Source organism: Pyrus communis, chromosome 13 (assembly GCF_041283825.1).
Source record: "Pyrus communis isolate YQ-2024b chromosome 13, ASM4128382v1, whole genome shotgun sequence".
Taxonomy (NCBI): Eukaryota; Viridiplantae; Streptophyta; class Magnoliopsida; order Rosales; family Rosaceae; genus Pyrus; species Pyrus communis.
Window position 1 is genome coordinate 13,987,817 of NC_142577.1, and position 27,798 is coordinate 14,015,614.

Genomic DNA, 27,798 nt, shown 5'->3' on the forward strand with positions numbered 1-27,798 from the left:
TTGCTCAATCTGCGATTGGCAAGATTGATGAAGTTAGTTGTTCGTGTGTGATACTCTTTTTTCCTTTGACTGGGTTGAAAGCCCAATAAAATTTAAGCACACTATCCTCTGCTTTGTACGTTTTTATTTTACATCAATAAATATAGTACTTCTCTCAAAAACAAAAAAAAGGCCCTTAACAATATTATATATTGTATTCCAACTATAGACACGTTGAAGCTTGTTACATCAAATAGGAGTTGTGCCAAATGACTTGTATATACAACTTATTATTGTTTATGATTTTTCCCCAAATTTGATTTACGATTGTACAAATCAAATGAAGAAATTACGAGTCTATTTGGTATTTAATCCAAATACGGTTTTTATAACTCAAAAACAAGTTTTGAGTTGTAAACTTAAATATTTGTTTAGTTGGCATGTTTTTAAAAATTGAATTTAAGAATAACTTAAAAACAAAGCATATTTGATAAAAACAAAGATGGTGTGTTTTTTTTTAGACTTTTTAAACACCAAACTAATTAAGTGCTTCGGCAAACTCCAACCACAAAACTCTACAACCCTACCTTCACCCTCTTTTCTCCCTCATCTCCCTCATCTTTCTCACCTCCCTCTTCGCTGCAGCATCGATCGGGTCCAGCCAGCCGCCAGGTATCGATTCAGGTCCAACGCCAGTGCCAATTTGTGTTCGTCTCAAGTGCCGATTCGACTCCGCCATAGCTCCACTGGGTTATTACCACATAAAGGTTACGGAGTTGCCGGCGTTGGATGGTGTCGACAACGTGGTGGAGAAGGTGGGGAAGAGAGTTGCCAATGGGATCTTAATTTATTAACTTTTGTTGGAAATTATTTATTATAATTAATATTATAATATTTAATTTTTGTATGAATGAAAAATAAGAGTCATGTGTCATTGAATTCAAATTTATGAGTTATATTTGTTCGTTGGAACTTTAGGCAAGATTCATACTGTTTCAAAAAGGATGGCTTGAGTTCTATATAAATTCAAGCATCCCACCTACCTAATAGCATTAAGAGAAGAGTTTTCTCCAATGTCTTAGTAGAAATCTGAGTCATTTTTTGAGAGTATGAAATATATGAAGTTCACCAGAATCCGAAGATTGAAGTGCTTTGACTTCGGATTATAGATTGTTGAATCTTGGGAGACGGACGCCTACTAAACTACAAGCACAAGAGTAGGGACGAAATTTTGTCTTTAGGACATTGCATTTATGCAAGCCTCAATCTTCAAGTTTGACAGTTTTTCTAACTTTCTCTCTAGTTGTTTATATTAATCTCATATATAATTGATGTGAATTTTTTTATGATTATTATCATTGGAATGATATTGTTAATTTCGTATTTTCTAATATTGCTCAACAATCTAAAGACAGAAATTTATATGCAATTGTTAGAAAATATGTTTCGAAAGATTATGGGGTTGTAAGCCATATATGCAGTATAGGTAAAACAGTGAAGAGAAAAAAAAATATCGCCAAAGAAGTTGGAGATATTCAAATCATTGTACGTGATGGTCGTTATGAAAGTATGATTTGATTCAAGTAAACAGCGAATGGATATTTTTGGATTTTGATTCATGCCTTTTGGATTGAATGATTTGATTCAAACAAAGGAGGTGTCTCAATAGCCTTTTTGGCATCCTTGAAAATTTGACACTTCACTCCATAAGAGGTATGTGTAGAATTGTCCATGAATTGTTAATTGACTTGGCATGCATATACACAGGTCACAAGGATCATGCATTATAATCTAGGATTATAAAGTTATAATTTATGTATTAATCTAGAACAAGTCTGTTTCTAGGATACATGCATGTTTCTGTGAAATACATGTTGATCAGTTATACATATGTGCAGTTCAATTTAAATAACTAATTATCGGTGTTTCCAATTCCTTCTTCTGGAAAAAGAGACATCATTATTAAAATGTGGATAAGAACCTGTGGTTTTCTAAATTAGTTTACTATCTGTATGATCTATAAATGAGAAGTTCCTATAAATATGCGAGACATATTTGCGTTGATGAAGGAACTTAGGAACCGCTCAGGGTTCTTGATGGGTTTGCAAGTTGCCTTCCAAAATCAAAACCTAGGAATTGTTTAGGTGTTTTGGACAAGAATTCCATGCCAAACGATTACCAATAGTAGTTAGTAAAATGAAGAGACATGAACAAATTAAAGCAACTTCAATATTGTTTGAAGCAATGTTTTGATTATGTTCTATTTGCACAAAATGAACACAACCTTATGAACCAAAATATATTAGGATTAGTGATGTGTGTTGCTTATTGTCTCGGTTTACTGCTGCGGTGAACAGTTCAAGATTCCATATCCACTGCGTCACCAAGTAAATCCAATAAATATTCACTAGGGTAGGTTCAAGTCCAAAAGACACATTTTCCGATGCATCTCTTATCTGCTTGTACTATCAAATTCTTCCTAATTTTTCATTCATGTGGTGGGGATTGTTGGAAATTATATATTATAATTAATATTATAATATTTAATTTTTGTATGAAAGAAAAATAAGAGTCATGTGTCATAGTTGAATTCAAATTCATGAGTTGTATCTGTTCGTTGGAACTTTAGGCAATAGTCGTACTGTTTTCAAAAAGGGTGGCTTGAGTTCTATATAAACTCAAGCATCCCACCTATCTAATAGTATTAAGAGAAGAGTTTTTTTTTTTTTTTTTTTTTTTTTTTTACAATGTCTTAGTAGAAATTAGAGTCGTATCTTGAGAGTATGAAATATATGAAGTTCGCCAGAGTCCAAAGATTGAAGTGCTTTGATTTTGGATTATAGATTGTTGAATCTTGAGAAATGGACGCCTACTGAACTACAAGCACTAGAGGCGATATTCTATCTTTAGGACATTGCATTTATGCAAACCTTAATCTCCGAGTTCATCAGTTTTTCTAACTTTCTCTCTAGTTATTTATATTAATCTCATATATAATTGATGTTGTGAATTTCTTTATGATTATTATCATTGAAATTATATTGTTCATTTCCTATCACTACTACAAAAAGGCCTTATTGTGTCGATAGGTGATGTCGCTTTTCTACAATATAGTGGCGGATAAGACATTCCGACACCCACTTAATATGGTGTTGGAGCTACTGTCGGTTATGTGAGGACCTGTATTTTCAAAAATAATTATATATAATTATGTGTTGTATATACTTATTAATTTCAGAAATTTTTGTATTATTTAATCGTTAATTCCTTTATTTCATTTTTCTATGCTCTAATTTACTATTATTTTGAGCCAAATAAGTTCAGTACACCATTATGGTAGTATTTGAACTATATATTCATATTATTCATTTTCTTTCCTTTTACATTATTTTATTAAGCTGTTTGTTCTATTCTAATTGGACCAAAACCATAGCCAATTAAAGGGCTTTTACATCATTCCTGTCAATAGCTTTTAGGCGGTGTAAATTTGCTTGGTCTAATCTCACCTTCCTCTGTGCCGACTTCCCTTTCCTACAAATAGAATGTTATTGCTTCGGTTTTCTTTGCTGGCTAGATGAAACGTTTTCTATCAGGGTCTACTCTCTCTCAGGTTTAAAGAGTTTTCCTTTCTAGGTTTTTCATCTTAGTTATTTGTGTCATATTTCTGTATGTTATTAATAAATTACAAATGTTTGTATCTAAACTAAAAATGGGCTAGCATCGTTATGCATATGTATTTGAATTCGTTCATACTGCTGATTTAGTTTTATAGAAAAGCCTTTCTATTCATGTTGTTCATTAGTGATAGCCTCTTATGTTCTATATTTCGCATGTTACATAACAATACCATGTTGATTCCTATTTTTCGAAAGGCATTGAACTTTAGGAGACTTGGATGCTGCTCTATTGCAAAGAGAAGAGTCGAAGCATGTACTGCATATAAGTGTATATGTATGGATGTATGTCTATCATTAAATGAATAAGCATGTTGGTAAATATTTTTTTGTACAGTTTAATTTATACATATTACTTGAATGGTTGTGAAGGTAAAAGACTTTTGAATAAGCAATATACATGTTTGCTATATATGAAACTATTTTGTACAACATTATAGTCAACCAAATGACTTTTGAATTGAGTAGCATGGAACTGATGAGTTTTTAAGTGTGTTAGTTAGTATTAAAGTTCATATAAGGCATTTAGGAATTTTCTTATACTTGTGAATAGGAGCTTATCACAGTTGTGGTTTCTTGTGTTATTATCTCGGAGCAATGCTTTGAAATCAAGGTAGGGGAAATACGGCAAACCTTTACGGAAATTGGCTTTATTAAATTTGGTGAAGCATTATAGTATTATTATTGATCTTGTTGGTTGATTAATGTGATTTGGTTTACTAATTGGATATAAATACTGCTTTTGGGTGTTTACTTGTTATTGATTATTGAATTGTTGTTGAAATGCTATTTGTTATTGTTAGAATGTGAAAGATGAAATGACATTATTTATGCATAATTCATGATGTGTGAGAAGTGGTTGGAATTTCGGTGTTAAGGAAGGAATTCTGAAAATGGAGGTAGTTGGAAATGATCTTTTGTGTAGTTGAGCCAAACTCTTAGCAGGTACCAGGTCTCAAGTAAGTCCACAATGCACATATTCTTTAAGGGTAATTCGGGACTGGCAACGAAGAGTTTAGGCAAAATGACTAACAAAAGGGGAAATTGGGATGATTGAGTTACAGGGGGTTAATTAGTATATTAAAACATTCAAACCACCACTATGGAGGTAAAATGCATGGTATGGGACGTGTAGGTCCGCGTGTTTTATTATATGAATTAATGGGTAGAGATGAAGAGTATTGCATTGCACTCATGCATTGTTATTGATAATGATTTGGTACTTGATTACATGATTTTAAGACACTTAATTTAGTATTGTCAATTACTGTGATAAGGTTATGTCCCTACCGAGCTTTGGAAAAGTTCACCCCTCTATTGTTATGCAGGTTTATGAACTAAACAGTCAAAAAGGGTACACGGGATGAGATTAGATTAAGTGTGAGGATAGAATTTGTATTTATTTATTTTAGTCTTGTAAAGAATTATCGATTTCTTGTTATAAGAGGAATTTCATATTTTTCCACCCAGTTTCACTTTCCTTTTATTTAATTTTATTTTTTAGCTTGCTCGTCGGATTCAGGTTCGAGATTTTTCCTATTGACCTCGGGTCTGGGGCGTGACAGGTTATAACCGACATAAACTGTTAATGTCACTTATAATTGACATTGATTTTAATATTTTTAATATTGGTGTTGCATTAAAAAAAAAAAAAAAAACTGGGTCGTTTTTAACCAACATAAAGTTAGCGTTGGTTAAAAGACAATTGGTGTCGCTTCTGGCTGACACTAATGATAGTTTTTAAATATTTTCAAAGACAGTGTCGGTTGTAGCCGACATAGGTTTTAATTTTTATTAAAAATTTTGAAGCCCGGTGTCGGTTGTAACTGACATAATGTTAGCGTTGGTTAAAAGAAATATTTTCAAAGCAGGTGTTGCTTGTAGCTGACATAGGTTTTAATTTTTAAAAATATTTTGAATTAAAAACCTGCAAATTCTGCAAGCAGCAAACTAAATCAGCCGTGTTTGCCTTATCTTTCAAATGCATCTCTACATCTTCCTGTCAAAGAATGTAGGATTGAAGAGACCAAAAATTATCCAAAGCAAGCAACTAAAAGCAGCTAAAAGTTTCACCCAAATATATAAATTTCTGATCTAGATATTTCATATTAGATGAATCCTAGATAAATGTCACTCAGCAACCGTTATTAGATACAGCTGAAGCCTGAAACTTATGACTGAATTGCACACTAACACTACGACAATTGTTAGTTCATGGAAATACAGTCCATCTCCGAAATCTAAAGTATAGAAGCAGAGGAGAGAAATCACTATTTTCAATCTGCACACTTAATATATGGCCAGTGACCAAAAAATCACTTTTACTTTGGTTCCAAACGACCAAAAATTCTGCACTTTTACATTTCATAGAAACCTCTCAAAGGCATTACTCAAAAGTTCATAAAAGTTCAATCCATCAGATTTGCCGCCATCACGAGTTATAAGATGCATGAGTTGCCCAACCATATGGCTTAAGAGATCAATTCCTTTCAAACTATAGAAATGGTACTTCATGTTACGAGTTCCGAAAATCATTATCCTTTCATTCGAACTAAACTCCTCTTACAACACACATTCCATTTCTGGACATAAGCATATTTCTTCAAGTCTTAAAAATGGCAGACAGCAAAATTGAAGAAAGCAAGAAACAAAGAAAGAGAGGCTAGTTTGAGTCGGTGGTGAGTCGACGACATTGGTCTGATAATTTGAAATATTAGGCGGGAAATTTCCCGCTTGTTTTGCGTGAGGAAATGGATGGAGAATACGTAAGTGTCAGACCTAGTGTCGATTTTAATCGATGCTATCATCTTTTAATTCGATGTGAGTTTCATTAAACTGACGCTACGTGAATTTCAAAAAGTGTGTCAGAAGTTGGTGTCGATTCAGACCGACACCAACATTAATTTAAACCGATGCTATGATTTTCAATAAAGATTGTCAGAAAGTTGACTGGTTCATTTAACTCAACGTGAATATCAGTAAAGTGTGTCAGTTTGGCGTCAGTTTTAACTGACGCCATGTACATTTAATTTGACACTAGTGACATTTAATTCGACGTCAGTCAATCAATGTCGATTTAAACCGACGCCAACTAATTACCCATATTTAAATCCCTCTCTTTCCCATTTCATTCATGCTTTCATTTCTCCCTCAATTTCAGTCTTTCTTCTTCTCCTTCCCCATTTCATCCCTGCGTCCCTTTCCTCCTCCTTTTCAGTTTTTCCTCTTCTCCTTCCCCATTTGCTATGGATCACCATTTTGAAGATCAAAATTATGAGAAACTCCAATTCGAAGAGGAAGATTTCAAAGGTGGTTCATTTTAAAATTATTATGATTATTAATTTTAGTTTCTATTTTGTATTCTAACTAGTTTAATGCTTAAATTGAAATTTTATTATTGTTTCTTGTTTTTTAATTGTTTTTTCTGTATTTATAAGGATCAACTCAACGGAGACACGGACCCTCAATTCGAATTGGAAAGAACAGCCTTGTTCATTTGATTCGTTTGGAAAATGCATTAGTGATAATTCTAGTGCATAATCGGCAGTTGAAAACTATGAACCGCACAGCCGGTTCAAAATCTTTTGTAAGAGTTCGGGAAGAATTTGTACGGGTTGTACATTTTTAAGAATTGTAGTTAATTTTAAATTTAATATATAGTTGGTAGAAATTTTATTTTTAATATGAAGTTTGCTTTTGTTTGTTTTTTCATTGACATATGGTGGGAATTATTTTTATATAATTTTTTAATTATTATGAATTCAAAACTGACACAGATTTTGTATTTATTTGTTAATTGTTACATGATGTCGGTTAGGACCAACAATAGGTTTGATATTTTTATTCTTTAATTGTTGCTTGATGTCGGTTAGGACCGCCATCATGTCAGAATTCAACGTCGCTTCTAACCGACGTAAGTTTAGATGTCACTTTTAACCGACGCTGTTGTTCTTTTTTATTTTATATTACTTTGCTTCTTGGTGGCAGATTAAGGAGAGTAACCGACATCAATACCCTTTTCGTGACGCTAGCAACAGCACCAGTTCTTTTATCTGACATTGCACGATTTGATGTCGGATTTTTACCGAAAATCCGACAGTAATTGGGGTTTCTTGTCGGTTTTTCCACCGCCAGTGATAGTGTCTTTTGTAGTAGTGTATTTTCTAATATTGCTCCAACAACTTTATCAATATGAACGGGGACCTTCCTGATCTAAAACAGTTTATGAGTTCAATACCAAAAAAATTAACTGTTTTTAAGAGAAGTTCTTTTGCGTTGTTTTAAAAAATGATTAAAGGTTTTGAATTAAATATCAAACGGACCTTAAATAATTCCACTCAGTTAAACGATTCTAAATATTGCCATTACATATTTATAACAGCTCCTTCTTCTTACTCATTTGACAATTTTTGAAGGAAACTACAAGATGTCAGTAGTATGATTAAAGTCTAAAACATAAAAAATAAAAAGAAAAAGCTAGTTGGATTTAGTCAAACACCAAGAAATACTAGGGGATAAGAATAGGCAGCAAAAAATAATGAGAAAATGCAACCGTTAAAAATAAAGAATAATGGGAACAAGCCAAAGTGGATGACATTGGCGGATGGCCGGAGTTTAAGGGTTGACTTGATCCAAGTGGGAACATGGCCACGCAACCCCTAACCCAAAGCATCCGGCTTTGTACTTGCTGACAAACGTCATGCACACGTGTCACCTAGTACTTTCACCTCCTCCCTCTGTTTCCCTTTCTTTCCGTACGTTCTGTACACTCTCTCCTTTCTCTAGAAATATATCCATACCTAATTTTCTTTCTTTCCAAACAAGCACGTAACTAAACACAGCACACAAACACAAACGCCTCTTCTAGAAAATTTCTCTCTTTGATTTTCAGTTTTCTCTCGGGAAGGAATTGAAGAATCTTTCTCGGGTTGGCGAAATGATGTACGAGCAGCAGCAGCAGCAAATTAGAATGGACACGAATAAAAAAGCTGCTCATGAGAGGAAGAGATCGATAGAAGAAGAGAGGCTTGAAATTGTGGATTTGAGTGGGATGTCTCTTGATGCCCTTCCCAATCCTTCCCTTAATTTGAGGACTATTTGCAAGCTTGACCTTTCCAATAACAATCTTCAGGTACGTAATTAGGTGAATCACTGAATTGTATATGCTTCCATTTTCATTAGAGGGAAAATCTTGTGTTATTCGTCCAATTCTCTCCATCATCTATCTCATAATTTGTATTATCACGTCACATCTACAAGCATATAATGTTCATTGGAAAGAATTGGTTCCGATTACACGATAGGTAAGTAGTTGTGAGATCTTTTGGTGAATAAAGGAGCATAATTTTAATAGTTTTTATTTTATTTTATATATATATATATTTATTTTATATATATATATATATATATATTACTGCCTTTTAGCCTTCTAGGTATTCAGAGAGCGCTGTTCTATTTAGGTTTTGAATGAATTTTTATGTAAAAATTATATTCATATAAATATTTCTTTTAATATTGTTTCTTAGTCTAAATTTTACAGAACATACCAGAATCCTTAACAGCAAGATTACTAAACGTGGTAGTGCTGGACGTGCACTCAAATCAGCTGAAATCTCTTCCAAACTCAATTGGTTGTTTGTCCAAGCTTAAGGTTCTCAATGTTGCAGGAAACCTTCTTTCATATCTCCCAAAAACTATTGAAAATTGCAGGTTCGTTGTCATCTCTTCCTCTTCCTCTTTCCAATTAAGTTAAGAACAATTTCATTGATTAATGTTTGATATAAATGTATATGCAAGCGTCATGCCTTTTTTTTGTTTAACACAAGCGTTATCTCTATATATTTATTATTGATTTTCTGAAAATTAGGATCATGAAAAACAATAAGTTTGGAATGTACCTGAAAGAATTCCCTTAATTTATTGGCACATTCTGGATGAATATACTAGTTAGTAATTAAACTAAATATGGAGGTCTTAGCCAATCCAATACAACCTTTCTCTTTCAAGGAGAGGGAAAAAAAAAAAAAAACACTTGTCCGTGCTGTAAATTAATTTTTAGATGCATTTTTATTTCAAAGCAAGCGATCTTATTAAGGTGAATCTTTAGCTAACAAATCTGCAAACCTCGTGGTTTGTTTGTACATGCATTTTTTTTTATTTATACATATGACAGCATCATGGTAATATTTATCAACACAAAGTGTTCTGATGTCATCCTTTCTTATATATATATATTGGCCCCCATTGCGTCACATGAAATTTATTGACAACTAAGTAAACCAGAAATTAAACATCTAGTCCTTACCATGACCAGATTAATTTGATATTGAATAAAATATATAGTTAACTTTATTCAAGGAAGATCGTAAATTTTGTGATTAGTTAATTTATTCAAGGAAGATCGTTAATTTTGTGATTTGCTTTTCCTTCCAGTACAAGACGTTGTTTTCTGGTTGGTGTATCTTTTCTTGTCCCAAAGGCACACAGAATGCTATAGTACTTGAGTGAGTCTTATTTGTATATTGCCTAATTAACTTAGCAGTCAACAATTTGATCACTTCCAAATAAAACTATAAATATTTTTCGAAGTGCGTCTTGATGCGGTGATTGCTTTTTTTGACTTGTGGGAGCCAAATGAATGTTGTGGGTGAACTTACAACAAAAAAGTCAAAAGTGAAATTAATGTCAAACTGAAAATTCTAGTAACAGTATCGCGCACGCAAAGACATGATGTAACCCGAGGCCGTACAACCGTAAGCTGAACAATACAAAATGGTTAAGGCACTTTAACGAGGTCAAACCCAATACAAAATAGTTCACCACTAGCGGTCTCACAAGTTAACAAGGCACTTATATCAGCGAGGGCACCAATAGGGAAGGAAAGAAATTAGTGAAAAATAAAACTAAAACACTTGCTCAATTGATTACATATAAGAGATAATACAACACGTACTCAATTGAGATGAATAGTTTTAGTCTCTAAATATTATCAGTAAATTTGATTATATATTTTTAATCTCTAATTTCATAATACATACATATATATATATGTATGTATAATTGTGCATCAGACTAGATTATTGTTAAAGCCAATTGGACTGAATTGTGATTTTACAATGACTCAGGTCAATGGAAGAGCTGAATGCCAACTTCAACAAGCTGAGCCACCTCCCAGATACCATTGGTTTTGAACTCAATAACCTCAAGAAGCTATCAGTGAACTCCAACAAGCTTGTCTTTCTACCACGCTCCCTCACCCATCTTACGTCTCTGCGCGTACTCGATGCTCGTCTCAACTGCCTCAGGTCCCTTCCTGAAGATCTTGAGAACCTTATCAGCCTTGAAGTTCTCAATGTAAGCCAAAACTTCCAGTACCTCGAAACCCTACCATACTCCATTGGCCTCCTTTTGTCTCTAGTAGAATTGGACGTCAGCTACAACAAGATCACAGCCCTACCAGACTCCATTGGATGCCTCAAGAAGCTTCAGAAGCTTATTGTGGAAGGAAACCCTATGGTTTCTCCTCCTCCTGAGGTGTTTGAGCAAGGGTTGCATTCAGTGAAGGAGTATCTTGGTGAGAAAATGAATGGTGGCCACAAGACTCCGCCAAAGAAGAAGTCTTGGATGGGCAAGTTGGTGAAGTATGGCACGTTCAATGGGGCCAACCGAAGCGGACCTCGAGAGGAGAGAGGAGGGTTCATCATGCCCGAGTACCGCTCAATTGACGGCCTTGCTTCTCCGAGGTATATGGGGATGTTCTCACCCCGTCGCCTCTTCTCTCCCCGTACTTACTTCAGTCGGTGAAGGGTAAAAATGTTGAAAGAAAATTAAGAAAACTACGTATGTTCATGAATCATGAGCCTTCGTACTCATGAGGATAGGGTTAATTATAAGAAAAATTAACGAAAAGTCCAAAAAAACTTTCTTTTTAATGAAAATCCCTTTTTAATGGTACAATGAAGAGTGCCAGAGAAAAATATAAATGTGGTTTTTCGTTAAAAGTGAACAATACTTTGAGTGTTTTGTTAAATCTCTCTTAATTATATCGTGTGTGTGTGCGCGCGCCTGCATGCTTGTTTTGGGTTGTATTGAAAATTCATGATGTTGGACGTATACATTTAGGTTATTGGGGTTTATATGCTTAGTAGGATTGATGGTTGACTTGGGTAAGCCTAAGCCCCTTGAGAAGATCACGTAGCTTGCGTTAGAAAAAGTAGTGGCTTTGCAAAGTTATAGGTCTCGTATATGTACGTATATATAGGTAATGGAGTATCTGTGTTTATATATATTCATGCATGTCTAGTCTGTAAATAAATTTCATGGGCTTCATACACAGTTTTGAATGTTTTGATAAATAAGAAACACGTGTAGAAACAGGAATATTTGTACACGTTAACTTATCTAGTTTTTTTTTTTGGCTCATATATATGTTAATATAACGTTACTGCAAATTTTCTCCACTCCGCTCAGAAAGAATGACTGGCGAGTAATGTCCCCATTTGGTGTTTCTTAATTAGGAGACTGGGTAGTTTGACCAGTCTTTCTTTTTGAGAAATATTAGGGAGATAGATATTAATATCAAATCACATTATTAGAAAAATTATTTGCACGATAAAATTTTAGACGACGAGGCAGATTTCACCATGCAAGTGCTCGGCTTTCGTCGCATAATATCGTCACGGCCAAAAAAACTTGAAAACCTTAGGTGACGAACTAGGTAATTCGTTGCACAATTTCTAGGGAAAATGCTGTGAAATGAAGATTTGGCGCCAATTTATCGCTCGACAAACTTTTTCTTGTGCGAGGAAACCTGTGTCGCTGTTTACATTTTGCGCGACGAACAGATGCCTTCGTTGCCAAAGTATTTGAACTGATCGGTAAGTCATTTATGCAGAAAAACAATTGTAAACTTTAGGCGACGAATGCTTCGTCGTGTAAAGGGTTCATGGGATTCTTTAAAAACATAGAACAACTCCTTTCTCCTCATTTATCTCTTCCTCGTCTTTTTCCCCAACCCCCTCACTTTCTTCTCCCCCAACTCAAAACTTTCTATCCTCCAAACTCCAAAACTTTCTCAACCCCATATCCTGTTCTTGTTTCCTTTTTCCTATACTTTCACCAACAACAATTTTCAATTTCCAAAGGTCTTTATATCTCCAAATAAAGAACAAATTTGTTTCGGTAATTAATTTTATTTTTTGAATCGTGTCTCATAAGTTGTGGGTTTTCGAACATATGAGAATTATAATATTGTAGATGTCCGATTCTGATGCTGCTTCAACTGGACAGACATCCAACAGTGAACTGATTGTGACATAAGAAGGATAAGGATCTCGGACAGGTAATACCCAATTTTGTATAAATTTTATGGTTGTTTTTATTGGAAAAATTTACTGAGTTTGTTTATGAAAAATTTTGTTTTGTTTTGTTTTGTTTTTTTTTTTTTTTTTTTTTTTTTTGGTAAAGAAATACAAAAAGAAAATGTCTCGCTGGGCTAGAGAGCTGATGAATGATGGGCGGAGGCGCATCAAGTATGACATGCGGCTTAAGGAATCTAAGACGGAGACGCGCTATATGCTTGTGCATGACAAAGGGCCATTATTGTGGGACAAATGTCCTACGAAGTCTCGGAGGAAATGAAGAAGTATTGAATGGGCTATTAGTAATTGTCAATATATTAGTAATTTAATAATTAATTTTGAATTTTTCATATAAATATTTTATATTATAGTAAAATATTAATAATTTTTAATATTTTAATACTTTGTGCACAACAGGTTGATTTTATTATTGATGATATTGACTCTAACCTCTTGAATTACATCGATGATGTATTCAAGAGCGTTACTGGGAGTTGAAGCATCATGCTGTCCAAGGTACACAAGCACCACTGCTGCAATAGTTGTTTTATTTAGTTGTTACGGACGAATAAAATATTTTCTTAGATATGTAGTTGGATTATATTTTTTATTTAACATTTAGGGATGTTAGTTTTAAATATTTTCTTAATTTGTATCCAGATTAAATATTTACTTTAAGTATTTATTTGCTTAATTTGATTTACCTTATACAGACGCTTTAAATATCTCTTTTAAATATTTTATTTCTTTAATTTAATAAAAAAAAAATTAGTAATACTTTTTAATTTAACAAAAAAACGTAAACAAATAAATACTTAAAGTAAATATTTATTGGTATGTATGATTACTAGTATGAAAATGTGAGTCTGGAACTCTAATAGAGGTATTCTGTAGAACTTGTATGTATTTATGACAAGATATTTGGTTATATGAGAATTTGACATTGTATATGCTTACATTGTAAAACATACGTGTTGATGTAGGGGCAAGTTGTGTGTGAATGTGACTGCACCATGCAATAGTGGTATATGGATGATCCTGCTTGGTATTGTAGACATGTAAATTTCGTTGCATACTAATTATGCATCACAAAGCTCCACATGGCATATGACTCATCACAAATAGACTAGTACATGGCTTACAAGGATTCCAACTGTGTGGTTTCCTGCAGCTTGCCTGGCACATGTTGGATAAAACCAAATTGCCTGCTGAAACGGTAAGAAGTATACAGCTGAACAATACATCGGTCTCCTTACCGCAAAGAAACATACCCTGAGCGAAGACTTATGAGATAAGAGAAGTCTGAGAAACGAATGTGTGAATCATCTATGAGACCTCACCGAGCAGAGCCAACTCTCGCCAGATAGTCCATCCTCAAACCGTTACAGCTTTTAAACAACGCTCGTGCCAGCAAATCATCAAGGCTCTTTGCAGAAAGCACGCCAGAGTACTTTGTCATCTAAGGCCTCAGCTTGACTAAAGGTGATGAAGAAGGCCCTGACTTGTCTAAAGTTGACAAAGAAAAATAGGTGCTAAAGTACTCACCCAACCAACCATACACATAGTGGTAGGGAAGTATCGCAGTATGATCTTCAGTGCTCGTTGAGTTCGAAATAACACTCAAGCCATCATAAATATTGGCTAAGACTGGAATAGCAAGGCTGAAAGATTCACCTGCAACCATTTTGCTAGCCACTTTGAAGACTCCAGGGCAGATAAAGTTGACGTCGTCTTTGGGGAAAACAAACTTACAAAGCCAACAAGCTAAGAAGTCAACTAGGTAAGATTCTTCCAGGTGTTCTGACTCTACACCTAGATCCTCAAACACTTTCAACTCAGCAGGGGCATGACACCTAGCTGAACCAATGGCACCAGACGTGTTTGCGTCTCCCTTTGGCATAATGGTCTTATTACGGCCACTTTTCTTCAAAGGCTTCTTGTACTTCATGGCATCCCAATACCAAAATCAGATCCATGAAGAAATCTTCACGCTTGACTTACCCTGAGCCTCATGGGAAAGTTTGTGATACGCCCAAAACAAATAATGGCAACTCACAGGTAATCCTTGGCTATTTCGATGAGAAAATTCCTCCATGCTAGGAACAACCTCGTCGTAAAAATTACCCTGGATCGGCAAGCCATCTATCTTGTGGAGATCCCAAAGTGAAATTGACATCTCCCCTTCTGACATGTGAAGTGTGTTAGTCGCTGAACACCAATGCTCAAAGAATGCACAAAGGACAGAATGATGGCGATCATAACTAAACAAAGATACGTACCCAGCATAATAAAGTCCCACGTTAGTAAGCATATCTTTGGATCGGCTCAAGACGTCTTCAAGTCACTCCCAATAAAATTCAACAAAGACGGCTTCTCCAATAATCGACAAAGTGTTATTCTAAGTCACAACTCTGCTACTGATGCAATCACTAATAAGCTCAAATGAAGCCAATGAATTGTCACGAACATGGTGCAAAAGATTCAAGATAAAAATCCTCAACATACACACCTTCTTCTTCTTCGTATTTGGTCGACCAAAATCTGTCACCTCCCAAGAGACTTCAGAAGACCACGACTTGATATGCATCGAGTTGTCTTTTGCAGGAAGAACAAGCGCCTTAAGGCCAGTCAACGGCGCACAAAGTTTCAAAGTCGTTCCCCTATTTTGCGAATCGCCTTCCTTCGCAAGAATAGTGATGGTATTGCTCTTAAAGTACTTGAAAAATACCATGGCTGTAACAAGACAAAAAAGGACAACATAAGCACAAGGTGGGATGGCAAGAAAGAAACAAAAAACATTGCTTCACTAAAGCAAAAGACATGTGAGACAAACCTCGTGAGCGTTGAAGGATGACGATGACAAAGTCATAACGATGAAAAGAAATTAGCCACAAAGCTTGAGTACCACGGCACAGAAAGCAGCTGTAAGATGGTCCTTCAAAGCATGCTACAGTAGCAAAGAAAACCAAAATGCTATGTAATCACACTATGCAACACCACAACGATTACACAAGCAGTTTCTTGCACTACACAACAACGTCGTTGCTGAGGAAAAACTGTGTCCAAAAGGCATTACACAGCAAAACCTCATTGCAGTCTTTTGCATAGTACCACACAGTAAAAAGTGACGCACTGCAACAATCTCCAAGCAAGTAGCCTGAGGCAGCAACAACAGTAGCACATACGGCAAGCATAATGGCAGTGCATGGCAAGGGTTGTTGTGACAAAAACACACACCCAATTGTTCTATAAATAAGGGTCAATTGCTTTCAAATGCTATAAGGGAAATACATACCAAATAGCAAAAGGAAAATCAAAAGAACGAAGTACATTCCAACCAAAAGAAGGAAGTAAATTCCAAGCAATAAAGGCAATGTAATTTCGGCACTAAGGAAAAAAACCACGCTATTTTTGCACCTAAAATCAGCAAAGAAAAGAAAAAGAAACAAAAAAAAAAAAAAAAAAAAAAAAGGAAAAGGCTTTAAAATTTTCAAAACATCAAAGGAAAGTGCCTTTCCTTGCCAAAATACAAAAAGGAATCCCTCCAAGGCAATGACAAGTCTTCAAGTTTCCCAAACCAAGAAGGAAAACACCCCCTTGGCCAAAAAAAAAATAAAGAAGAAAGGGAAAGAAAAAATTTAAATCCTACTTACCCAAGGACAAGCATTATGTGACGACCCGTCCTTCATTTTCTACGTAATTTCTCCCCGAATGTGTAAATTGACCTTTTTGCCCTTGTTGGCAAAGTGACATGGACATGTTTATACAGCTTTAAATTTCTTGTTATCGTAATTAAATTGTACTTGACATTACGAGTATGGGGCTGCGAGTTAGGCTTAAATCAGACTTGTAATGAAAAAGTTGCGTTTCATTAAAGTATGTTAAGAGCGGATAGAATTGTATACACGTGTGTGCTAAATTATTAGTGTTAGAAACATTGTTCTTAATAAGGGTACGTATTTCATGTAATCTGAAAACCTTATCTCTTTTTTTCTTAAAAATCTGTCCCGAGTCCCTCATTTCACTCACCAACCAATCAATAATTTTCCCTCAATTTCCTCTCCACCATTCAAATTCTCCCCTCACTTTCAGCACCCAATCAGACACCATCACTTCAAATCTTTTCTCAACCAATCAGAGAAGCTTTTAGTCACTCTCTGTCATATCTTCTTCCTATTTCTCTCTCACACCCTTACCTCCCTCTTTCTTTGCAACTACAATGACCTTCATCAAACACTCACAGATCAAACTTAAAAATACCACCATCGTGATCTTCTCATCCTCATGAACCCAACCGTACAAACTAATCTTAAAGTGGTTGAGTTTTGACTCGCCAACTTAAAGGGTCCGACTCAGTGGGTTTTGCTCCGATGAATTTCAAGTTGAGTTACAAGGTTTTAGGACGTGGGGAAGCTTTTACACAACTCCCTAGAGTCCCTAGGCTAAGTTTGGAGTGAAGACAACGTCAAGAAGTCGAGTTTTAGGTCGAGACTTGTGAGGTTTTTTCATGCCATTTTCAGTCCATTTTTGGGCTTTTGAAAGGTATAATCTTGTTCTTCTCCTCAAGAGCTTCATTTCCATATAAAGTTGGTCAAAATGGTTGAGAAATGAAGAAGTTATGCAAGTTTTAAAATTTTCCAGAAACCAGTGACCTTTTCCAGTTTCCAGCAAAACCAGACGACAAGGCTTACTAGAGAAGGTGAGTAATATTCCGTCAAGTGGTCACTGGCCTGCGTGTGGCCCCACGTGTGGCCTTGCATTGGGCGGCGCGTCCAGCCTCTGGTCGGCAAGTCGTCGACATGTACAAGTCTGTGACTTCGACTATAACATTTTCGTATATTCAAACATTTCGTTTGAGCAAGCTATGAGGAGTTTTCCTAACTTTTTGCGTATATGTGTTAATTAATTATTATTAGTTGTTTCGCATATAGGGGAGACATACCTCGAGGACGCTCAAGGACAAGCGAGGCTAGAGGGCTACAATCTATCGACATATAAGTGAGTGGGCATTTTGTTTTCGTGTATGTATATATTATTTATACTATGTTTGGTACTGAATTGGATAAGAAAATGGAATGTCAAAGAACAAAGAAAAATGGTAAATTCCATACATCAAATTCAAAATATTTTCCAATAAACTGAGCTACAAAAAGGGCCAAATTCTTGCCATTAAACTGAGCTGCTAAAAGGGCCAAATTCTAGCAGCTGAATACGTGCAATGTTGATAGAGAAGTGGAAATCTTGGGAGGAGGTCGAGGGGCAGGATGAGGTCTTAGCCAGAGAGGGGCAGTAGCACAAAAAGCACAGGCTGAAATTAACTTAAAAAATAGTTGAAAGCTGCATATAAAGGAAGAACAAAAAGCACAGAGCTTTAAGAACAAGAGAGAGAAAGAAAACCTGGGTCGGAGTCCTTGGGAGCAATAGCACAAATTTGCTGGTTTGAACATTATTCGCAGGCGTCGGATTTTCCAGTCGAATCGGACTGCAGACCCAAGCAATCTAAAACCAGTAGTATCCCACAAAAATTAAACTATAAGAATCACGACGAACACAAAATTAATGAAAGCTCTAGAGAATTAAGAAAAAATGGCTTACATTTGTTGGCATCTTTGGGAATTTCACCATTCTCCATGGCTAACAATTTTTTTACGGACTTGGGTTTTGCTTTTTTCACACAAGTGTAGAAGGAGAAGAGAGATATGAAATAGTTCAACTGGGAAGGGGAAACGAAGAAGAAGAATAGAGGGAGGGGAAACGATGAAGAACAACAAAGGGAAGGGAACCTGGGAAGAAGAAAAAGAAAAAAAAATGAGAAGATGAACTGGAATTCAAACGGTGAAGAAGAAAGCGTGAGAAGACTAACCTGGAGTAGAGAGCGGCTGCGTATAGAGAGGAAAGAGAGCGCCCGACTAAATCGTATGGTGATTTGGGAGAGGATAAGCAAGCGAGCGTTTACCGTATCAAATAAATGGGCTAGATTGTTTAATCTGGTGGCTATTTAATACAAACAGACACCAAACATTGTACTTTGTATTATTAATATTATCCAGTGTCTTATACGGTGTGCCAAACGAGGCCTACATGTTTTACATTGAGGGGTTAATATGTTCAGAGAATAAATGTGTTTTATAAACCTTTATTTGTGTGCCCACTCACCCTTCTGTTTTTCGCCCTTTCAAGTCCTAGATAGCTGACCTACCCTGTGGTGTGCGATGATTAGCGGCGATTCTAACATATTCCTGTTTAAATGTAGGGGACTTTTCTTGGTTGTGTACTAAGTACTTAACTAGTTTTGACTACACTATTTGTTATCTATGCTCTGAATAGTTGTAGTTTATGGGTTCTACCCACTACTTGGCACTCACTTTATTAGTTTAAATATGTTCTAGCTTCGGCTTTAATTTATTCACATTTTTACATCATTCACACTTTAGTTATGTCACCTTTGTGTGACGGCCAGCATGCCTCAACTCCGGTCGAGGTGTGTCACATTAAATCTTTCAAAAACCTTGAAGCAAATCACCAAAGCTTTCCAACACTTTGAAGGAAATGACCCTCATTACCAAAATTGAAGGAGGTTCCTACTTAAGGAATGAAAAACATTTTTTTCCTACAACCACAAGAAAATATTCAAAATACACCAAATATATTTTGTAAAAAATTATGGAAAATCAATACGCACAATAAGTATGTGCTGATTTATCCATTTCCAAAATTTCTTTCCAGATCAAGCCTCTACGGCCCTTAAAGAAAAATTTCATTTCTTTCAAGATCAAGCCTCTACGGCTCTCGAAGACAATTTTCATTTTCATTCAAGACCAAGCCTCAACAGCCCTTGAAGAAATGTTTCGTTCAAGAAATACGCCTCAATGGCCCTTGACGAAATTTATCATCTCAATTCAAGAAATATGCCTCAACGGCCATTGAAGAAATGTTTCGTTCAAGAAATACGCCTCTACGACCCTTGAAGAAGCAAACTAATTCAAGATCAAGTCTCACCGACCCTTGAGTTAGAACATTCACATTGCAGGACTTTAAAACATGTTTCCTAAATATGACAAGCACATGCCTACAACGTGCCTTAAAGTAGGGGCATTTGTAGACATGTAAATTTCATTGCATACAAATGATGTATCATAAAGCTCCACGTGGCATATGACTCATCACAAATGGACAAGTCATCAATGACATGTGGCACAATTCAAGCAAAGGAAGCTCAAAACTTCCCCAAAATTTGGCAAAAAGGGGGAAATATCCCTTAAAATCGGCTAGGGGTCCAAATTGCTCCCAAAACCGGAAAGAAAGTTAAAGCATCTTCATAAAACAAGCAAGAATTGAAGATTGCTCACAAAATAGGCAAGAAAACCCTATAATTCGGCCCAACAAGGGAAAGTGGCTAAGATTAAGACATAAAACATACCTAAATTCTCCCATGGACGAATCAAGACACAAATCAAAGCCAATTCCACCCAAAAGCAAGGTCCCAAGACAAGCATAAGGTTGAAAATTTCTACATTGAAGGGACGAAATTCTCACAAAGGATAACCTCTGCCAAATCTTTGAAGACTAATACTTTGCCAAAGCTTTTTTTGAAGAACGCACAATCAAAATTGAAGCTTTCTTTCAACCAAAGCCGAAGCATTCCCTTGAAGAATCAACAAGCATTTGTGCCGATTCCTTCAAGATTTTATTGCAAGCTCAAAACTTGTAATGACATTGGATTCAAGATCAAGTCGCCAAGACCCTTGAATCAACGAAATCCTACATCAATACTACCTTTGCCGCAGTTTTGAGGTGAAGACCATCCAAGCATTGTTTCAAGCTCAAAAATTGAATCAATCGTTCGTCCAAGATCAAGTCATCATGACCCTTGGATCAACAACCTACATATCTACATCAAATTTGAAGACTGAATCAGAGGAAAATTGTAAACAAAGATTGTAACCCTACAAAATCATCAATACAAATCTACTTTGTACATGTGTTCTTGTTTCATTTGTTATAGAATTTTCGTGTTTATAGGTATATTCACGATGGGGTGATCATGCTTGACATATCCACGATAGGTGATTGCTACCTACACGATTAGATTATGCATATTGTTCTACTTGGTATACCCACGATAGGGGACCGTACGCATTCTAGGAGTAATCATTATACGATCATGCGTGGTATATTCATGATGGGAGACCATACATATTACAAGGGTGATCATGCTTGGTATATCCAAGATGGGGGCCATATGCATTCTAGGAGTGATCATGCTTGGATATCTACAATGGCCATGATTCCATTTTTTAGGAATGTGGGAAAAACTCCCCCGCAATGTTTCTGCATCAAATCATCACCAAAACACATGTATAAACTCAGAATTTTACCTAGAAGCTCAAACTAGGGTGATTTAGGTCGATTTCTAAACTTACCTTCACTAAAATCCAAGGGTAATGGTGGTCATGTGCTTCTATGCAGTCTATACGCAGTGGGTGAAGAAGACGGAGGTTTAAGTGATGGTTGGATCTCTCTATGTTTTAAATAAAAAAATTAAAAATTAAAAAAAAGGTAAGGGCGGTGGTTCTAGTGGTGTTCGCCGGAGAGGTGGTGAGTGTGTTGTGCGGTGCTCAACCTCTCTATATTGCACAAAGAAAGAAGAGTTTGAGAGAGTTTGAATGATAGAAAGAGAGTGAGGGAGATTGAAAGTTAAAAGAGAGAGAGTTAGATGAGAGAGAGGTCTCGAGAGAGTGGGAAACACGGGGAGAAGGGAGAGAATGGGGTGTGCGCCCCACGTGGCACACAACCCAAAGCCATAAAAGGATGAAACATAAAAATATCTCCTGGGACATAAAATTACCAAATTGCTCTTCAGGTTCATAAGTCAGTAAAATCTCCATAGTAGCTCCAAATTCGATTCCATTTTTGCCTACGCGTTCGCACCATCAAGAACTTCAAGAATACAGTAAAATAATAGCTTGTATCGTCACAAAATGACAATCAATGAAAGTCAACAATCGCACCGCTAGGGGCATTTTCGTCAATTCATTCTTTTAACATTAATAAAATTGTAAAATTAGGGACGAGTTGAATTTTGAGAAATGACACTAGAAATATACGTCCTTGAAACGTACCATTGTACTTCCATCTCTACGACAAGTGCTAATAGGCCTTCACAGCATTCTCGATAATTAACTCGATCTAACAGTGAGAAATTAACTCGTACTTCGATTCTACTGTCTACCTATGGAAGTGATTGAAAATGTGGCTAGTCAAAGAGGTTTTGTTTACCTAGATAGGTGATAAGGTTAAAACAACTATGAGTTTATTGTCCTAATACAAAGCTTGCTCCTAAATTTTCATGATTTAGTTTCTTCAACTCAGGTAGTCACTATTAATTAGTCTATCAGTCACATCGCTAATTAACGCATTTATGATGCTTTCGATATTTTTGATATTGTTTGTTACCTTGAAACTGTGAAATGGCGTTCTGGCATAAAGGTATCACTCCCAAAAACTAACATATGTTTGATATCAGAAATCATACCGCCTGAATACTGGTTGACAGCTTCTGGATATCGGATAGCATCGTCAATTAGTAGTGCCATAATAGACTGATCACATATTAGAGCTCGCTCGGGTGGATGGTTTCAGACGATTGGTAAGGAATTGGTCCTGAGAGGTGGTTTCATTAATTTTAAGGAGAATACTTGCTACAAAGGGATTTCTACTAACTGTAGGTATAATAACTCGTACTCCCATACTTGTACTCATTGACGAGTACAACATTGAAAGGAAATCTAGGAACAGTGTTAGTTGGAATGTCCTAAGGCTGGGAAAAAAGATTTGCTAATAACTTACCTTAGGATGTACTTAAACGGAAATCGATCTTCCTCTTGAAGATCTGAAATGATAACTAGTGTGTTTGAGAAGATTAATGTTACCAAGGACCAAAAGTGATTGTCCTCCTAGATGTTCTCCCATCGAGTGCTACCACTATAGCACCACATTTGTCCTCGAAACATTTCAAAAATTTCGATGATAAGTAAAACTTCGTAGGGATTTTAATAGATGGTAAACTAACAGATACTGCCAAGGAATCAAAACTATTCTTGGTTTCCTATCTCAAAAGGGTTGGTGATGATAACGAGATAAAGGTAGTGGAATTGATTGGTAAATCTCAGCTTCGGGGCCATCAACTTGTCTTAATTCGGGGTTTTCCTTGGCAGGGATGTTCTCTATTTAAAGTCTAAAGGTGTAAGCCAAAATAATCTTCTAAAATGTCGATAAGTCACCTAAACTGCCCAAAACACAGAAAAAGTTAACACATTTTTCATGCTTGACGAGGTGGCAAGATTCGACAATTAGCTTCAAGATCCGAGAATGTTTACATCATGCGTGTGATGAATGCAATACTACCCAAACTTATGCTATGATACCAAACTGACACACCCCGACCCGGAATGTCCACCTAGACTCCTAATTGAGCTGTGATGTCCGACATTAGGAGGGTGATGAAGCCATAAAGTGTAATGATGTGGAAAATGTGAATAAATTTAAACTAAAAGTGCTTATATATAAGAGTGCGCTTGTGAGCGGGACTGAACTCATTTCATGCTCAGAGCATAAGTAAAGTACAATAAGTTAGGATAAGCCACCTACACCGAGATTTGCCAAGAATCCTCGTCAACACGAAGGCACAGCTACTAAACCTGGAGGGGCAAAAAACAAGGGTGAGTGGGCCTAAAAATAAAGCATTGTAAAAACCTTTTCGATAACATAATAACCCCTTGCCATAAAACAAGTATAGTTTCCAAAATATACCTCCTACGTATAGTAAGAAAATAATTACCGTAGCCTACAATATCACAAAAATTCAATACGGCAATATTTCTTAAGTAAGCACATGACATCTGTAATCACATAATCTCACATCAACAAACATATCATATCGAGTGCATATCGACACAAGCTGACACACGAGTTCATGTAGAGATATTATAACATGAACAAGGCTAGGTGTAACAATAATATATGCTCTAGTACTACAATCACGTGAAGACTAGCGCCATGCGTAGCACATACGAGTCCTAATTGCCCATAACAATCTAGGACATGACTAGCACCTACAATGGATCCAAAGTAAGCGTATGATGCGATGTGCACATACATGTGAAAGACTAGCTCTGGCCCGGGCGAGTACTAACAGCAGTGCAGAAAACGATGAGCATGTAACATAAATAAAGTCGTGCCACAATAAATCAATAATTCACATTGATATAATAGTAATAATTAAAATATTAATCATGGCCGTAATTAAAGCCCCATAAAAGTACGCATACCTGTGCATCTCGTAGGATTTAGGATAATTTCGTAATTTCTGTTATTTCGCTAATTCTTATAAACATTAGTCTAATCTAGGCATACGTAGGAAATTCTTTTTTCAAATGTATAAATGGAAACTAAATAAATATAAAATATTTAAAGTCAAAGGCCCATTCACATATGCTTGCAAGGCCACAACTGTTCGAGCTCGGATAGTCGGAGTCTCCGATAATAATCGCACATAAGCATAATATTGGGACCCATTAGTAAAATAAATTAAAACGCTTGAATTTGGAGAAACGAAAGGCAGATTTGGAACTAGAGTGTCAAAAGACACTAAGAGGGATCCTAGGCAAATTTTAATTTTCTAAAAAGTCAACGGTCAACCCTAAAAGTCAACCGAGACGCCCCGGTGGTCAACTACGTTAAAACTTTATAATTTCACTAAATGGATGTCAAAAATGGACTCAGGACGTCAAAATTAGCCTAAAAGGATTTCCGAGAAAATTTCGTAAAGGTTAACACAAAGAATATTCCCATAATTTTTTGAGCCCATTTTAGAAGTAGGCTGGCTGGAATAATGACCCAAAGAATTGGGCCGGTTGGGCTAAAGATTTGGGCCAAAGATTTTGACCGGGTTTTGGGCCTAAGAGTAGAAGGAAGTAAATCTACCATTACTAAGTACTGCTGTGGCCGGAAAATGGCCAGAGAAACTTGCAACATGCTCGGGTCCTTCGTCGAGAAACTAGGGTGATTCCCCCTGACTTGATCTTCACCAAAACACCGCCCAAAACACATGTATAATGACTCATACATCATCAAAATGAGATGGAGAAGACAAATCTAGTGGTCCCGACCCTTACCTTGGTCAGATTCGTCATATCGTCGCCGGAATCTCTTGGATTCAAATGGAGCTTGACTCCTAGACAGAGTGTCGAGAGAGATAATGTGAGGGAATTAACAAGATAAAGAAAGAGAATAAGCTGAAAGATGCAAGACGAAAGACAAAGAGGGACATATATGAGTGGTCTGGTGGAGTAATGGTGGTTTCGTGGCATGGGGGTTGCCGGAGTGGCGAGGTGGTAAGGTGATGGTGGGCAGTCTCTGGGTTTACAGGGAGAGTGAGTTAGATGAGAGAGAATTTGAAACGAAAGAAGGATGGTGCTCCAGAAATAAGGGAGACAGAGGAGTGAGAGGAGGAGTGGTGTGGGCCCCACTAGCCCACAAAACAAAGCCATAAAAGACTAAACAGAAAATATTTTTCGAAAACGTAAAATTACTAAAATGCCCTTTACATTTGTAGTTTCGTAAAATTTCCACTGCAACTCTGAATTCGCTTCTGCTTGCGCATACGCATTCGTATCATCGAGTACTTTGAGAATACAATAAAATAGTAACTTGTCCACATCATAAAATAGCGGTCTATGAAAGTCAACAATCTCTCCTTGAAAGGCATTTTCATCAATTCACTCTTTTAAAATTAATAAAATCGTGAAAGTAGGGATGGGTTGTCACATATTCTCTTTTGAAATCTCAACGTGGAAATTTCTAGTTGATTGTCTATCTGCTAGATGAAAGTGAGGGTAGGTAGTCGAGGAGAGTTCATATAGGTTATGATACTTCTACTTGTTCTTTTTGTGTGTTAAATTTTACTTGCTAGTGGCTTGTAGCTCAGTTGGTTAAGAACATTCGTCCGTGCACTTGCAGTTCCCTATATGATTCCCTCTCTCTGTAGTTTACATGAATTTATTGTAGATTATCCTATCATTTGTAAAATAAATAAATAAATAAAAAAAGAGTAAAAAAAATCGTTGAAAATGTGAAAACAAGTAAAGTTTCTTCAGACCATAGCCCTCAGCTTGATCTAAGGACAGGCATGAGAGGCGTGCAATGGCTGCACATTTCTCTCATTAGAAACTGAGAAAGCAATTACCCTGCACTGGCAATGAACTGTGCCATATATTTCCTAGATTTCAAGAAATTTAAATACTATTCATGAAATAGGAACAATTCATCACTGAGTAAGGTGACACTGTAAGCCATAGAGGTATAAGTTTTGAGGACAACGGAAATCAAATGTAATAGCTATGGAGAATGTCCGAACTTTTAAATAAGCAGCAGCAACAGCTTGCTTAGACACCAAGAAACACGGATATGGATACAGGGTACATATACAATATGGAATAGACTCCACCAAGTTAAAAGAAAAACAAAAGGTTATAAAACTGTCTGGAACAATAATAAACAAAAAAAATCTCTTCAATTAAAAATGTTACGTAGTTGGAACCTAAATCTTGACAAGTTATCTAATCACACAAAGTATTCATATATTTTTATTCATCAAAATCTGATCACATAAGCATTAATGATTCAGGTACAACAAGGCTAAGAGTATTAGAGAACCCTTCCTCCGTTTTCATTTACCACTAATTGTTGTTTCCTATAAAAGATGCAAGGAACCCTAGCACTCAAGGATTTGGCCTCCCCCAAATACGCATGAGGGGTATACACTTTCTTCTTAAACACCTTATTTTGCCAATTCATTTCCTTAACAATCCTATAAGCATCATGTAAACTAGGAACTCATACTCTGCATCAAGTGTTAACATGGATATGATAGTGAAGTATCGATATGATATGATCAAAAGCGATTAATCTAGAAAATGAGGGGTACTTCGATCAATGGCAGATCTAGAAAAATTGTTTCGGGGTCACATGTAAAAACTGGTAAACATTTCTTAGACAATTAAATAGACTTAAAAATTAAATCATAACTCCATCATTCATAATTCATGAAATAAATAACTTTACAAATTACAATTGTTTATTACAAACGACAATTGTTCACAATGCGGTTCCATATTTTGAAATGCCGTATCATAGCTACATTATTAATACAAGGAAATTGGAATTTTAAAGATCTAGAATTTGGGTTATGATTTGATAGAAATTAGGATTATAAAGAGTTGGGTTTATAACTTTATATATGTCTAGACTAGAGGCATAAGTTCTTTTTTAATTTTTAAGTGGCCAGGTTTTATTATTAAGAAATCTTATAAAATGACCTGGGTTAGATGCTTGCAAAGCTGCGCATCAACAGCAAAGGAGACTTTGTATCAGAAGCAAAGGAGCTGCGCGCTGCAACCTTCACCCACGCTGCACACAATGACCTGCCCTGTGCAATGTTCATTGAGTCATTAAATCGAGCAGTTGGAGGGCATATCTCAAGGTCAACTCTAAGCTTCAATGGGGCAGCACTTAGATCTTCCATGGAGGTTTGCCAAAGTTGGGAGGGTTAACTGACCCCTCCCGCCCCTTAGTTGCCTAAGTTTTAGCGTTTCTTCAATTGCATTAAAATTACCATTCTTTAAGTTGCAGGGCAAACATTATTGTTATGGAAGCACATAAACATAAAGCATGTTTCTTCAATCAACAAACAAGCAAGAAACGAAAGCAAATCGGAAATAGGCGAA

At 36.1% G+C, this 27,798-nt stretch overlaps 1 protein-coding gene across 1 annotated transcript; it reads left to right on the forward strand.

The window, feature by feature from the left end:
- Positions 1-8,421: 8,421 nt before the first annotated feature.
- On the forward strand, positions 8,422-12,028 carry LOC137737987 (plant intracellular Ras-group-related LRR protein 6). The gene is made up of 3 exons (XM_068477579.2): positions 8,422-8,784; positions 9,193-9,362; positions 10,778-12,028. The coding sequence occupies exons 1-3, from the start codon at positions 8,590-8,592 to the stop codon at positions 11,454-11,456; spliced, it is 1,044 nt and encodes a 347-aa protein (XP_068333680.2). The 5' UTR covers positions 8,422-8,589; the 3' UTR covers positions 11,457-12,028.
- Positions 12,029-27,798: the final 15,770 nt, after the last annotated feature.

Bases quoted from the DNA above. Each gene is read 5' to 3' on its own strand.
- LOC137737987 (XM_068477579.2), top strand. From the start codon at position 8,590: ATGATGTACGAGCAGCAGCAGCAGCAAATTAGAATGGACACGAATAAA. The intron at 8,785-9,192 runs GTACGTAATTAG...TAAATTTTACAG, and splicing joins TTTCCAATAACAATCTTCAG to AACATACCAGAATCCTTAAC. The intron at 9,363-10,777 runs GTTCGTTGTCAT...ACAATGACTCAG, and splicing joins AAAACTATTGAAAATTGCAG to GTCAATGGAAGAGCTGAATG.